The sequence below is a fragment of the Falco rusticolus genome, chromosome 5, assembly GCF_015220075.1.
Source record: "Falco rusticolus isolate bFalRus1 chromosome 5, bFalRus1.pri, whole genome shotgun sequence".
Lineage (NCBI taxonomy): Eukaryota > Metazoa > Chordata > Aves > Falconiformes > Falconidae > Falco > Falco rusticolus.
In genome coordinates this window covers 48029205-48043551 of record NC_051191.1, presented here as the reverse complement: position 1 = coordinate 48043551, position 14347 = coordinate 48029205, and the positions used below count along the sequence as shown (strand labels likewise).

Genomic DNA, 14347 nt, shown 5'->3' with positions numbered 1-14347 from the left:
AAGCTGCACTGGAAGTAAAGCTTCTGTAATCTGCAGGGAAACATGGCAGGTAATCTAATGCTGCAGAGGAGGAGTAAGATCAGTAAAACTCCAATGGTCTATATGCAAAGGAGCCATTTATCTTCTTAAAATAACCCTGAACCTGGAGTTTGGCTAGGGCAACACAGCGCACATGGGCCTATCTGAAATGGCCACAACTATTTCAGCGATAGGAAAGGGGACTGAAAGGCCTCCGCTGGGAGAGGTGAAAGGGAGCGATGAAATCCAAGCAGTCACCAAAGCCTCCCTTTGTACATACAAAGCAAACAGAAGCTGACATCTAAAACAGATCAGATGATCTGTCCTCCCAAAGTGCCTATTCCTCTCCATAAACTTCAGAACAGCCTAGAACAACAGTGTCAGACAGACACAGACAAAGCTGTAGTGGGATTTATCTGAAGTGAAAAGTGCCAAAGCTACACATCTTGCCAGTAGACAGCCAGTCTCTGCCAGCACGGTATGTCCTGGGACTAACTGGAGCATTGGCTTAGCACTGACATGAAGGAGGAGGGCAGAAAAAAAAAGGACAAAACCCACCTTTGCTGACTGACTCAAATCTCAGCAGTACCTCTTTGAACACACTACACCCTAATATCAGATCAGATAAATTACACTTGGGCACAGCAAAAACTTCAAGGACTAAGTTTGGACACTTGTATTCCAGACAGGTCCCTAAACCTACTGTTTCTATTTGTTTGACATCTCTGAACATCTACAACCAGCCAGGAAGAGGTGGAATGGGCAAGAACATGGGACAAGACTGACAACTAAAATCCTAGTTAAATCACCTAGAAGACAGCAGTTTCTCACACGCTGGCAGACTTTACCCTAATCAGCTATGCTGTTTAAATTAGTTGAAAGCTACAATGTATAACAAGAAAAAGCAATATGAAAAACTAATTCTTAAAAGCATACAAAAATAAATCATCTTCCACTTCGCTGCTGCACACATGCAAGGGTATTTCAGGTAAACTGGCAAATACCCTTGGTTTTAGATTAGTTTCAGGATGTCCTTCGTCCCAGGGGAACGGATTGAACAGCACTAGATTCTATATATAGCAGAAGAGCTTTTTTACCCCTATACAGTTCTAGCACTGTGTCTTGGTCTTCAAAATGGATATACACAGATCTACTAAGTCATATATGACATTAAAATGACTGTAAGTACCTTAAGGTCTTGCCTGGTTGCCAGCAGCTCAGACTCTTTCCCATAAAGATCCAGCTGCAGCTTCTCCATGTTTTCCTTATGTTTTTCATGGCTCTTCTGTAAGTCTGCTAGCTTTACTCTTTCTGCTTTAAGCTCCTGTGCTGACAAAATAGACTGCTGTTGGAGTTTATTCTCCAGTTCTGCCTGAAACATAAGAAAAGGAAGTTTCAGTTAAAGTTACAGACAGTAAGCTTAATTATTTCAATAAACTGCATTTCTGCTGCAAGATGAGAATTTTTTTCCCACTTATGAAACAACAGTTCAGTAATCTGATGTTTGTCATTATTTTGTAACTAACATAACAACAAAACTTAATTCATTCAAAAGACTAAGTGAAAGACATTAAGACCAAACATTAAAAACCTACATAATGTTTTCAACTCTTAAAAGTTTCCGCAGACTGACTAAATCACAAATATGACCACATAGCATTGGGCAGCCAAAGCCAGAGCAACATTTAACAGTGCATGGCACACAACACAACATTCCCTAATCTTGTAAGACATTTGAACTCTTTCCATTATGGTTTATGAGTTTCATACTGTCAGATAAATTCTTCTGGTATAGTAAGACAAGACTTAATTCCTGCAGAATTCCTATGTCAGCACTGGTTCTTTTTTACTTTATTACTGTTGTTGATGTTGTTTCTATTTCCAACAGCACCTGAAGACCTTGTTTCCGCATCCTGACCTTATAATTCCCTACAGCAAACAGCTGTTTCTCACAAAGATACCGACATAAAAGCTGCAGCATTTATCACAGAAATTTACATTAATTTTCTTAAAGGATTAAGAGAGCCCAGTCTTACCTTTTCTAAAAGGGCAGTTTTTAATTCAGCTTGCAGTGTTTCACTATGTTTTTTCTTCTGCTCAAATGATTCCTTTAACTCTCTCAGCTTTCCCTGGAGATGTTGTTCGCTTCTTTCTTTCTCCTTCAGAAGACCCTGAATTTCCAGTATTTGCGCTCGTGCTGAATCAAGTTCTATCGACAACTGCTTAGATATCTATATTCAAAAATATTAAATAACTGTATATAATTTTAATTTAAATCACCATTTGTACATGCTGTAGTATGTGAAACTGCCTATTGAACTGTGTGGGTGACAAATTACGTTCTTCCAAAAGCAGACAGACAATTTCACAGATGAAAAAACTGGTCAAAGCTGTTAAAACTAAAGATACAGCTGCAGGAAATCAGCTCCCAGAAGAATGCTAGAAGTTGGGGAGAATCCCCTGACTGTAGGAATGTGAAAGGCTTGCCCTAGTCTGCTTTTCTCTAGGCATCTGCCACTTTCCTCTGCCAGAAACCTGATACCAAGCTAGCCTTCTTGTGATGCAGTATGCCTACCCTTATGTTATTACAAAGAGCTGCAGGTTATTTGCAAGAAACAGTTATCAAGTATGCTACTGTTATTTCTTGTACACGGAACTAGACCACCCCACAGCGCCACTGCTGCTACCTTCTGCTTCAGAGCTCGGTGGTCAAACGCTTGGCAAATAGATTTCAAGAGCTACCATAACACACTAAAATCATCTGTTATTTCCATTTCCTACCCTTAGAGCAACTGCAGTCTTTGCTCACCTTTCAAAGATAAGAGCAGGCAACTCTTCTTAAGCCAGCAGTGGTCTGGGCTCTCCTGCTGCCAACTGCAGCAGGTACCAAACTCATCCTCCTGCACTGGCCACAGAGCACCACAGTGCTTCTGCTGAACAAGAGAGGAGCCAGGGGGGTAGCAGCAGTAGTCATGGAACAATTACCATCCCACCTGCACATCCAAACCCTTCTTCAGGCAGTAAGAATCCATCACAGACCATCAAACTGTGTCCACTGATCATATCTTTTCTGATTCCTTTAGGGAACAGGTGACCAGTTGGGTAAGGAAATACATGAAAGTGGATTTGGCCTTCAGGCTGCCAGCTGGACTACATGATTTTGCAGTCTGAATGCTCATCTTTAAAAAAAGAAGTACATTTGGTCCTTAAGCAGTCACAGGCAAGTGACTTACACAAGTTTGCAAAAGCAACTAAATCTTTCAAGAATATCTGAAAATGTCTAGTCAACCCCACAGCAAACACACTGATTAGGCCTCAGACTAAAACAGATCTCAGGAAACAAGTAACTTTTATTGTATGCAAGTATGAAACAAGATAAGGACATGGTAATACAAAGTAACTGTTTCACTAATGAAAAAACCTGAAAAGCTAAAATCGCTCACTAAGGTCTGTGGGGCATATAAAGGTAGAAGTAAAACCTGAATGTTAAAGCTTCATGCTAACGTCTAGGAAATTTTCAGTCTCGCCTTATTTCAATGCTCCAGGTAGGTCACAATTCAAGAACTGCAACCTCTTTATCTCTAATAGGCATGTGAGACTGAAAACAAATCTTTTGAACATTTATTATCAGTAGTTTCTAAATTTTTGAAACTAAATGGACAGCTTACCCCCTCCTTTTTTTCCAGTGAGTTCTTCAACTCATTCCTCTCTTTAGCAACTGACTCTGTTTGTACCTGGAGCTGGTTCTTCACTTCTTGGCAAGATTTTTCCTAAAATACATAAGACAAGGAAATATTCCTGTGAGCTTCTAAGACTGGCTATCAGGTATTTTTGCATGTTCTACAAAGCCTTGAAAAATTATGCCTTCCTTTTCAGTGAAAAATATTTCCTTCTCAGCTACAGACATATTTTAGCTCAAAATTTCTCAAAACTTGAACAGTGGTAAATTTAGGCTGAACACAGCTGATACCCTGTACTAACAAATGCAGCCGCGTGCCAGAGTTTTTCTGATTAGGGGTAGTCTCCCTGTCTGAAGCTGCTGTTGGTAGCCCTTCTTCTTGTGGGAAGCAATAGGCTCACCACTCCTCAGGATCCAAAATTTCTTGATCTAAAACTTACGAGCAAGTACATTTGCAGGACTTGTACGCAAACAAAACCACATTTTAAGCACAAATATTATGTAATTAAAAAAGTGGCTAGCCTCCAAATGAGTACAGAATTAGAAGCAGAATCTGGACTCCTATCTTTTAAGTGTAAATTGGGGAGAAAATCCTTCAAGTGTTTAGGAGAAACAAATATTTAAACAGCACTAACTAAGTAAAGCAAACAAAAAGGCTTATCTTAGAAGGGTGAAAGAGTGAAGGAAAAAATGTTATTTTTAACTAGAAACAGAATTGTATTTAGATCAGAATAAACGCAGCTCTGATCAGGTTTTGGGAAATGGTGACATGTAAAATGAGAAGGGAATGAGAAAGGCACCCTTACCATGTTCGAGGAAGGGCTGCAAGAACATAAGAAAATCTACAAAACACGTATTCATATAGTGCCCGTTCATATTACCAACAAAGCAAAACAGGGAAGATGCATGTTAAGGATAGTGAAAGTTCACCTGTACCATAATAGGTTGTTCTTGTTGTTCTGCTTGTGAGACCTTTCTGAAACTCAAATAGTTCTAGTACTCTGATAACACCTTAAGCTAGGCATCTCCACAAACAACCGATGATGTTACTTTGCCTGCAGTACACAGCCTTCCAGTATGTCCAGAGAAGTGCACAGGAAGGTTCTAGATATAAAAACTCCAAAAAGGAAACTAAAATGGCCTCAGAAAAATAACATCATCAATATGGTTGCACTTTAGCAAAGGGTTTATCACTTTGTGTTGTTACAGTATGGCTGATGTGTTTTTAAAAAGGGGGACATCTTCCATCAAATTGTTTCACCGCTTGGTTCCATTTAGTTTCTTCACCTTATTAGTCATGCAGCAAGAAAAAAAAAAAAAAAAAAAAAAAAAAAAAAGAGATTCTGTTGTGTGATACAACCGATGTTTACTACTGTAAACATCCAGACAAAAATTTAAGGTAGGACACATCTATGAACTACTAAAAATCACAATTTTGTTTTTCTTAAGGCAATTAATTTCCACATATTGTCACTTCATGTACCCTGGTTTTAGGCAGAAAGCAAAGTCATTTTATCAGACTGTAAATACATGAAACAATGTCTAATGAAAGAAACTACTAACCATTTCTGCCACTGCTGCTTTTCCTTTTTGTATTTCTTTTTCTAATTCATCCTTTCTTTTTTTGAAGGATTCAGAACTTTTTGAGAGCTTGTCTTTGGTAGCTGTAAGGTCCTTTAATAGAGTATCCCTCTCTAATTTCACTTGTTGCAACTCTGATGTTGCTGCTTGCATTTTACAATCTAATTCCTTGAGTTGTTTACTTGTATCTTGATTTGATTTCTCAAGGTTTTCTTTGAGGCTGGCCTTTTCCTCCTCCTGCTTTGAAATTTGCTGTTTGGCTTGTTCAAGGGCCTCAGATTTCGTCTGCAAATCCAGTTTAGCATTAGACATCCTGCAAATATATAGAGAAAAAATAGTATTTTTTTAAAATTCTTCTTCACAGGTTCTTTTGGATCATTAAATGTCTCTATTATTTAAAACATTAACTGTAGAACTACTTCAAAGCATGCCTTTTTCATCCAGAGCATGGGCATTTTGTCTCTCCAGAGAAGGCATACCAGCAACTCTAAAAACAATATTGAGATGGATTTTTCTTCCTCAACTATAATGAACAGAAAATTCCACTTCGCTTCTTACGCATAAATTGCAAATTATTATTTTGAAAAAGTTGACAGAGCTCTGGATATTTAAATATGGACCTCACTACATCAAACTGTTCAGATATTTAGCTGGCAACAAGCACAGTGAATAAGCTGAAGAACTGTATTGAATCACAGCAGTCAGCAATTCACATGAGGCAACATGGCAGATGGAGTCTGCATGGCGCACAGAGTGAAAGAAAACAGGTGGGACAAAAATCAGCTCTCGTAGCAGAGGGAACACATCACTTATCTATGATTTTAAGAAATCACAGGAGAGGTGAAAAAAATTTCAACTCTAGTCCAAACCACTGCAGTTTTATGTCTGACTTTGAGAAGTACTATAACACAGGAAACACATACGCTTCTCTTGCTGCTTCAAGTTGTTTACTCAGGTCTGCTGTTCGGAGGTCTAATTCTGTAGATTGCTGTCGCTGCTGCTGCAACTCCTGAAGAGCTTGTTCTCTGCTTGACTTAGCATCAAGAATGTCGGCTTCAAGTTTCTGAGATAGAAACATTAAAAATTACACCCATCAGAACACATCCAATAAAACAACACCAGCAATAAAAGGCATGTTACCTAATCTATGAGTATCATTTAGTGTAGAAAGTCTTCACTCTAAAAAGCAGTCACAATTCTCACACACTGTCTACCTATTTTATTAGTTCACTATTTATTTTTCATTGTTGAGTTCCTGCAAATCTCTTGTTCCTTCAGAACCAATTTTGGAAAACATTCTGGAATCATAAATTAATGGCCAAGCAGCCATTTAACAGCAAAGTAACAGATAAAAAGGAGAAATCTGTGAAGGCCCTACCCAAAACACATATACAAAAAAAGGCTATACACAGTGCTCAGCTTCGGGGCCAGGATCTCAGCCATCACAGAGCAGTTTCAGCAGTTTCAAATGAGTGCTGATTTACATATCCCAAGAACTCTGCTGTTCTTATTAACAAAAACAAAGACACAGACTACAGCTGTGAAGAAATCCTATGCTTTCCTAGAAGAGGCTTTTCTAGTGTATTTTTCTGCGGGTACTTGTTCATTTAGATGGAGTGTAAAGAACACAGGAGTCTTCAGCAAACAGGCACTGCTTACGCTCTTCAACACATCGGCTGTTTTACAGGCACTTCTGCTTTCATGCAGTGGCTGCAGAACAAAATGGCCAAGTTCCCCTGAGAAATTTCATGAGGGCTTTTTGTTTTCTTTTTTTTTTTCCTAATTTTTTTTAAATATCATGCATTCAACTGGAATAATCCCAAAGAATAATGATTACACCAAGATTTTACACAGAACTGCATTCCTGTTGACAGCATCAACAACACTGATCAGTTTCACACTTTGGCTACCAGGAACCTCATAAAATCTTGTGCAAGCAAGCACTGTATTCCTCCCAAGCATTTCTGTCTGTTGGTTGCTTGTGAAATTTTAGCAAAAGGATGAAAAATAAAAACACAAATCAAAGTGGGCAAGAAAAAAAAAAACAGATTGTAAAAGTAGACAGAGATGGAAGCATGAAATAATTATGCTGATAATGCAAATGTATTACAGTTTTATTTTTTCATAGCATTGGATTTAAAATTTCATATGGAAAAAACAATCATTTTCTTCTATAGTGCACGTATGCTAGGAAAAACACCCAACTCAGACTTGAGCATAAAGACTGCTCATCTCCCTCCAGACAGAAAGCACTGCAAAACCAACTCTGCATTGCTCCTAAAATCCCTGTATCATATGATTTTATGTATTGTGAATTTTGACTACCAAGAATGTTTACAAATAGTTAACAAAGGTTAAAGCCAGAATTTAGAAGCTTCCAAGAATTATGACTAATTCCTATCCTTAACCGAAAATACTGGTATCTCAAAACACCAGAAGGTTCTGCAAACCTTCTGCCAGAATTAGGCATACCTTAAAGAAAAACTGATTCCAGAACTGGAATGCAAATCTCAAGATCAAGTTAGAGGAAAAATATTGATAAATACATCTTGAAAAAAAGCCTACTGAAAGGCTTTAGAAATAAACCAGGCAGGTAGCGTTAACATGGGCTTACCAATGTAACACATAGTCCCTGCTACCACTTGTAAAGTGCATAAGCTTGAACCTGAAGACTCTAATTTTGGGACATACTCATGTTCTCTCTCATAACAGTTTCCACATAGCACAGAGGTTGGTTGAAGCACATATACAGGAAAATGACAGTATAGTGGCAATGCTCTAAACCTGTCATCTTAGTGTAATATGCTAGCATGGTAGACGGGGAAAATGGGATTAAATGGTGGATCAGGAAACACTAGTGAGAAAGAAAAGCTACAAAAGTGGTATTGATATAATCCTTCCCCCATAATTTGAGCACAGTTTTTATCACATACGACCAAGCAGTGGAGAACATTGGTTTCTGTAAGCTCAGAAACTGTGTTCAATACAAACCTTAAGCTGTCCTTCTAGCTCTTCAGTTTTCTGTTCTAAATAAAGACTCTTCTCTTTGTATTCTTTAAGATTGGCTTCCAGCTGAGCACAGTATTCCTGCTTGTCATTCAGCTTAGCTGTAACCTGATCCAACTGAACGCTGACCTTATTCAACTCCTAAGGTAAAATAAAAATACAAGGGTTGTCAGTTTTTAAATAACTAAAAAGAATTACTAATGTCGTATATGCTTTTAAATGATCTGAAGTATTCAAATAAAAAAGGAAAATAATGTTTCTTTTTATTCTGAGTGGCAGGAAATTGAGAGGGAAAACACACACGGGCACAAATTCTCTCTGTTGAACAGACAAAATTTCTTTTAAAGCCTCCATATTCCTCTCAAAACTTTATAGGCTGTAGGTTAAATCTTAACAAAGGTGGCTTAAGTTATAAACGGAAGAGGAATTATACGTAATAAACATGCTAGATCCTGCAGTTAGTACAACAGTAACTAGAAAGTAATACTACAAAACCTTAGAGAAAATTTATGCTGTATTCATGAAATGAAGCACCACCAAAGACGAAAGCCAAAAGATGGGCACAGTCCTCCACATACAAGAGATGATTTCAAATGATCTGGTTCAACACAAAACAACGTAATTTCTGCAGAAGACATGAACACATTCACCTAATAACCACTATGGTAACAGCTACATCAAAGCTCATTGCTCTCCAACCATGCTGATTTAATTATTAATTATTTAATAGTTGCAAAAAGAGGTCTTCTGTTTATATCAATTAATTACATTCCCACGCCCAAAAATGGTGCTATGTTAGCATCTGCTGGATGTTTCCATGAAGACCGCAGCCAGCACTGACTCTAACAATGCAGTATTTGATACAGCAGCCAATGGAATGCTTCACTAGGATTAACAGACATTAAAACATGCAATTTTAACAATAGTCTTTTGGGGTTTTGTATCAGTTAGCATACAGATAATTACTTCTGAATACAGGCAACTGATTCTGAATTTATCTGAATCTGCAGTAAGAGTTAAAACTTGTTTTCACTTGTACCCAGTGCATTGTACAACCTTTTCTTCATAACATACGGGTGAGAATTTAATTATACCCCAACAGAACAGTTTAGATTCTGAACCATAATGTTACAGCAAGGAGGGGATTCCCAAGCATATTCTTTACACTGCAAAATTTACCTGGTCCAGATTACAGCAAAAAAACCTGAATACATATCATTTAGTTAAAATAGCCTAAAGGATGATTTCCAAATGCATATTCACATGTTTATATAGTTTGTAAACAACTATTCTTAGGTTTTTAGGTAACATAGAAACTTCATGTTTATATGTTGCTCATAACCTGTTGCTTATCTTGCAGTGCGTGCTGAGCAGTGTCCAGATGATTCTGAAGATCCGCCCTTTGAGCAACTTTTGATGCTTCTGCTGAAAGTAGCAATTCAGTCTTTGCCTTTACCTGAAAAGACAAGTTGTATTTCATTAGAACATCTACTTTACTGTAGCTCATTTGAATTTTTTTTATACTCATCAGTAAGTTTAATAGTAAAATCAGTAGTTTTCATGTGCTAGTGTTAAAAAAAAAAAAAAAAAAAAAAAAGGAGCGGGGAAGCGGGAAGAAATACTTTCAGGGTTTAGACAAATATCAGGATTTTAAGTCACTGTCAGTTCTTTGAGCTAAAAAACCCACATAAAACCAAAAAAAAAACCCCCATCAGTTTCACTCATCTTCTATTCTAGGAAAAGATTTTTACTTACTAACAAGGAACAATGTGATACACTTAGTGCATTCACACAGATGCATACCTTGATAACCTCAAACTACATGCACATTTAAGGGTCTCCAAAATTTTTAAAAGCAGAAAGAACAAGAAACAACAAAAATATGCTTCTACATGCATACCATCTTTCTCTGCTCCTACCTGCCTGTTAGGGAGCAACCTCCCTTCTTTCCAAAACACCCACCAAACAAAGTCTAGAAGGTGGGTATGAATGGTGAGGGTGCAGAGTGGCAATATTCAGGGTCACTTGTTACTGTGATTTACTATTTTTCTCCCTAATAGAAATGCTACTTCTCTAAGACTGTAAGGAAGCTCATTTTGCCTTAAAAACCAGTTGCAATAGTCCATAGATGATTCAGTTCTAGCTCTAATGTCTTGCTGAAAAAACAGCCCAGACACTGTAGTGAAACCCAGTAAAAACATCACAAAGCTACATCAGATGTTCCTAGACCTGTTTGGAAATTGAGTAACACTAATTCAAAAGACGCCACAATGTATTAATCCAGCAACAACAGTACTAGCTGCTCCAAGTGCACTGATGCAAGAACTTCTGTTCAAATGTCATTTTTTCTTTGGGAAAGCTGAACATAATTAGCTTTTAGCTTAAGCAGCACTTCATAGTAGGAGAGTCCGCATTGTTTCCATACCAGGCAATTCCCTTGTTTGGTAAATTAAACTGACAACAAGGTAGCCCACAGCTTTTTTGTTTGTTTGTTTTTGACAAAACACATAAGCATAGGAAATTTCTAGGTAACAAGAAGATCTTAGTGACTTTACAGACTTTCACTCTGGAGCACAGAATCCAAGACTGGTAAGAGCAGGGCTTTGGATGTCTAATCATTACAAATACAGTAAGAGATGCTTGAGGACAAGAGTTTCCGCAACTCAGTTATGAACTCTGGGGGGGTGTTAATTAACAAAAAAATAATATAGCAAAAAAAAAACCACAACAAAAAAACCCCAACACTTGCCATCTATTGCTATTCTGAATCCAGTTACATTTTCCTCAGTTTTATCTGCCTTATTCTACTTCATTCATTTGTTAGTAGAAACATGCAATTTTTCTCAAATGGTCTTGTATGTTCTCTGGAGAGAATACAAAAAGCACAAGCAGGATTTACCATCACCACACAGTATAGAGTTACCTGTACATCAAGTTGTGATACTTTCTCTTTACTTTCATTTAGCTGGCTGGTTAGTTCAGTGATGTTTGCCTCCAGGGAAAGCACGCGGTCTTCAGCAGCTCTTAGATGAGCCTTTTGCTCCTGCACTTGCTCATGCAAATTCTCTTGGGCTTGTTTATGACTTTCTGATTGATTCTTCAGCTTCTCTGTCAGCTGAGTTACCTGCAGTGAAACAAACGAGGTATATAGAAGGCTGGAGCAGCATGTCCAGGGAAGTCACAAACCTGTGTCTTATCGTGGCTCTGGAGACTCAACACCACCACATTTCTTTTTCTGAACTATTACAGTAAAGCTATATTGTACACAATACCAGAGTTTAAATAGGTTACCAGTTGAAAATGGAAGCAAAAGGAATCGTCAACTTGGTCTTATTGTAACAAAACCAAAATACTACGGAGACAACAAATGCAGGCTAAACTGAACTTTGGTGTTGAAAGTGGGAATTAAACCTCTTTTCAAAATAATAAAACCAAACATGTATCTGTATCCAAAAATTATTTGTAAGCACATATTACTAGCATATGTACATAGGAAACATCTAGGAATTCCTGTCCCTATATGCTGACAGCAAGGAAGTCACCAAAACTCAAGTCCTGTGAAATTTACAGTAAGATCTTTAAAGTAAGTAACAAAGAAACAGAAGAGTACATTAAAGATTAGTGTCGTATCTGATGAGATAGGAGAAAAGGAAACAAGATTCAATAATGAGAATTGAAGCATAGAAACAAGTCTCCAAGTTCTTACCTGTATTTGCAATGCATGGTTTTTCTCTTGCAGCTGGTTAAGAACTGCAGTTTCTCCTTCACCAGCTTGAATTTTGGCATATAAGTCCTCTCTTTCTTTTTCTAGCAGTGAGATGTTTTCCTTGCTTTTTTGAAGCAAAGCCTCAAGATTTTGAATTTTTTGGTCCTTATCTCCAATTTGTCGTAGTACTTGCTCCAAATCATTCTAGAAATTTGCATAATAGCTTCCTTAATTATAAGGACCTTAGAAGTTACTCCTAACGCATAAAATGTTGGATAAATTTATTAAACATTTTCTGTATATTCTGTTCTAGATTTACAAGTTAATTTATTGAAACTAGTATAAGTCATGCAAGTCACCTTTACAGAGAAAACATATTCAAAATAATGAAATCCTTAAATATACTTTCACATGAGGATACGTGTTACCTGGGCTTCTCGTAGTTTTGCTGTAGTATTTTGCTGAAGTGTCTGCTGCTCCTGGTACTGCTGTTTTGCCTTATCTAATTGATGCTGCAATTCTGTGGAATTTGCTACTTTTTCCTTTAGCTGAAAAAAAAAACCCAAAAACCAAACCAGACTAATGAATGAACGATCACCATTCAGTATGCCAACAGTGCTCTATGTTCAATCTAATGCTGAAAGATTTTAGTCTAAAAAAGAGTATTTGAAAACTGGTATAAATATAAAAGTGTGTAATGCTAGTTAAAGCATCAAAATCTAACCAAAGCATTCATTACTATTAATAGGTGAGATTCTCTATCACAAGCGAGAACTATAAAACTATCAGATATATATGGATGGAATTTAGCTCTCAAAAATCTAAAACATAAGAGATTTTTAGTATGATTTTTTCCAACAGCTGTTAAGATGTAACATGACTGATGACATAGATACCTGTAAAATAACATTATTATCACTATTATTAGCAGTTTTAGTAACAACTTCAGTTTAGCAGTGTCTGCAGTGCTGTACTGGTCAAGGCTTTGCAAATTAGCTACAGAAAAGCTTTAAAGCTTTGACAACGTACCACTCAGGTATTTGGCCAATCCCCATACAGGCAGCAGAAAATCAGCAACATATACAAGATGCTCATTAACACAAATAAAATTTAATAAAACAAGTGTTTTCTGCCCATCCACCCCACACTGGTTATTAACTATCAATGACCTGCTTTGCCACATTCATTTTTATTTCATGTAGGGCTTTATCTCAAAAATACCTACACACAAAACTTCACCCACATGGGCTTAGGTGCTCCTACATCTTATAAAAAAGATCGTTAAACAAAGCTCACAAGTGCAAAATGTACATCTTTTGTTCATCTGTAAAGCATCATGAACATACATGCATCCGATAAGCATTTAGCCTTACAAAAATCTGTAATGCAAGTGGCATTTTCACAGATTTTGATAATTTTACCACTTTAACAGCATTAGTCAAATGAAATTCCCATAAGGACAAACTTTATAAACTGCAACTTCACCACAAGTGTATGTACAGACTACTATCAGAACCAGAACAAACTAGAGTCTGCATAAAAGCCCCTACCTGTTCTTCAGCACGAGAAAGTTTTAACTGCAGATCAGCCACCTGCTGCTCTTTGTCCATCAGTTTCTCACTAGACAGCTGCCTCTGCTCCTTGAGCCGCCCGTGTGCTTCCCCTAGCTGACGCTCTGTTTCTAGAAGTTTACTGTGCAACTGAAAAAAAAGTTATCCATGTTTTAGTCATTCTTTAGCCCATAGTACTGTATTTTAGATCCGTTTTGTCAAATGTTTACCCTAAGTTTTCATAATCTGGAGTAAAACAACTACATGAGCTCCTGAAGTCATGTATGTATATCACACACCTCAGAAACACAAATCATGTTTAAGAACAGCCTCAACTGCAAAGGCATGAACAAATATTCAAAAAAGTAAGTTGGAGGGACCCAGAAATATCCTAATTTCTCTACAGAAACCCCTCAATATGAGTTACAGAGACTTAGTAGAAACACAAAGAGGGCAATCCTTCTAAGACATAAGGACTATCGTGTAAACTAGTGATGCTTACAGCAATCTCAGCTTATATAGCACACACCTTCACAATATGTAGCACAATATGGCTGAAGCACCATGCCTTTACCTGCTCCGCTGGCTCCCACAATATACTGCTCTGCATTGCTAGAATACTCTAAGGGTGTAATTTTTAGCTTGTCCTGGCTGCATCAATGGCATTCATTCCCTGCAGACCAGAGATGCATGAACCTTCGATGCAGAGTACATAGTAGCTTTGGTGGCTTATAGTCCAGCAGCGCAGTAAGTAGGGGGATGAGCTCTTCCAGCTGCATATAAGCTTGCCTCATGTCAACAAAAGCA

At 37.5% G+C, this 14347-nt stretch overlaps 1 protein-coding gene across 4 annotated transcripts in view; it reads right to left on the bottom strand.

The window, feature by feature from the left end:
- Positions 1–14347, bottom strand: part of EEA1 (early endosome antigen 1) — a 76508-nt gene that overhangs the window by 17062 nt on the left and 45099 nt on the right. For all 4 annotated transcript variants that reach the window (XM_037388118.1, XM_037388119.1, XM_037388120.1 and 1 more), the window contains 11 exons: positions 13541–13690; positions 12419–12538; positions 11991–12194; positions 11208–11408; positions 9627–9740; positions 8270–8425; positions 6202–6341; positions 5261–5591; positions 3687–3788; positions 2055–2249; positions 1208–1390 (listed from right to left, as the gene is read on the bottom strand). In XM_037388118.1, coding sequence (XP_037244015.1) covers positions 1208–1390; positions 2055–2249; positions 3687–3788; positions 5261–5591; positions 6202–6341; positions 8270–8425; positions 9627–9740; positions 11208–11408; positions 11991–12194; positions 12419–12538; positions 13541–13690 — 1896 coding nt within the window. The remainder of the gene's footprint in view (positions 1–1207; positions 1391–2054; positions 2250–3686; positions 3789–5260; positions 5592–6201; positions 6342–8269; positions 8426–9626; positions 9741–11207; positions 11409–11990; positions 12195–12418; positions 12539–13540; positions 13691–14347) is intronic.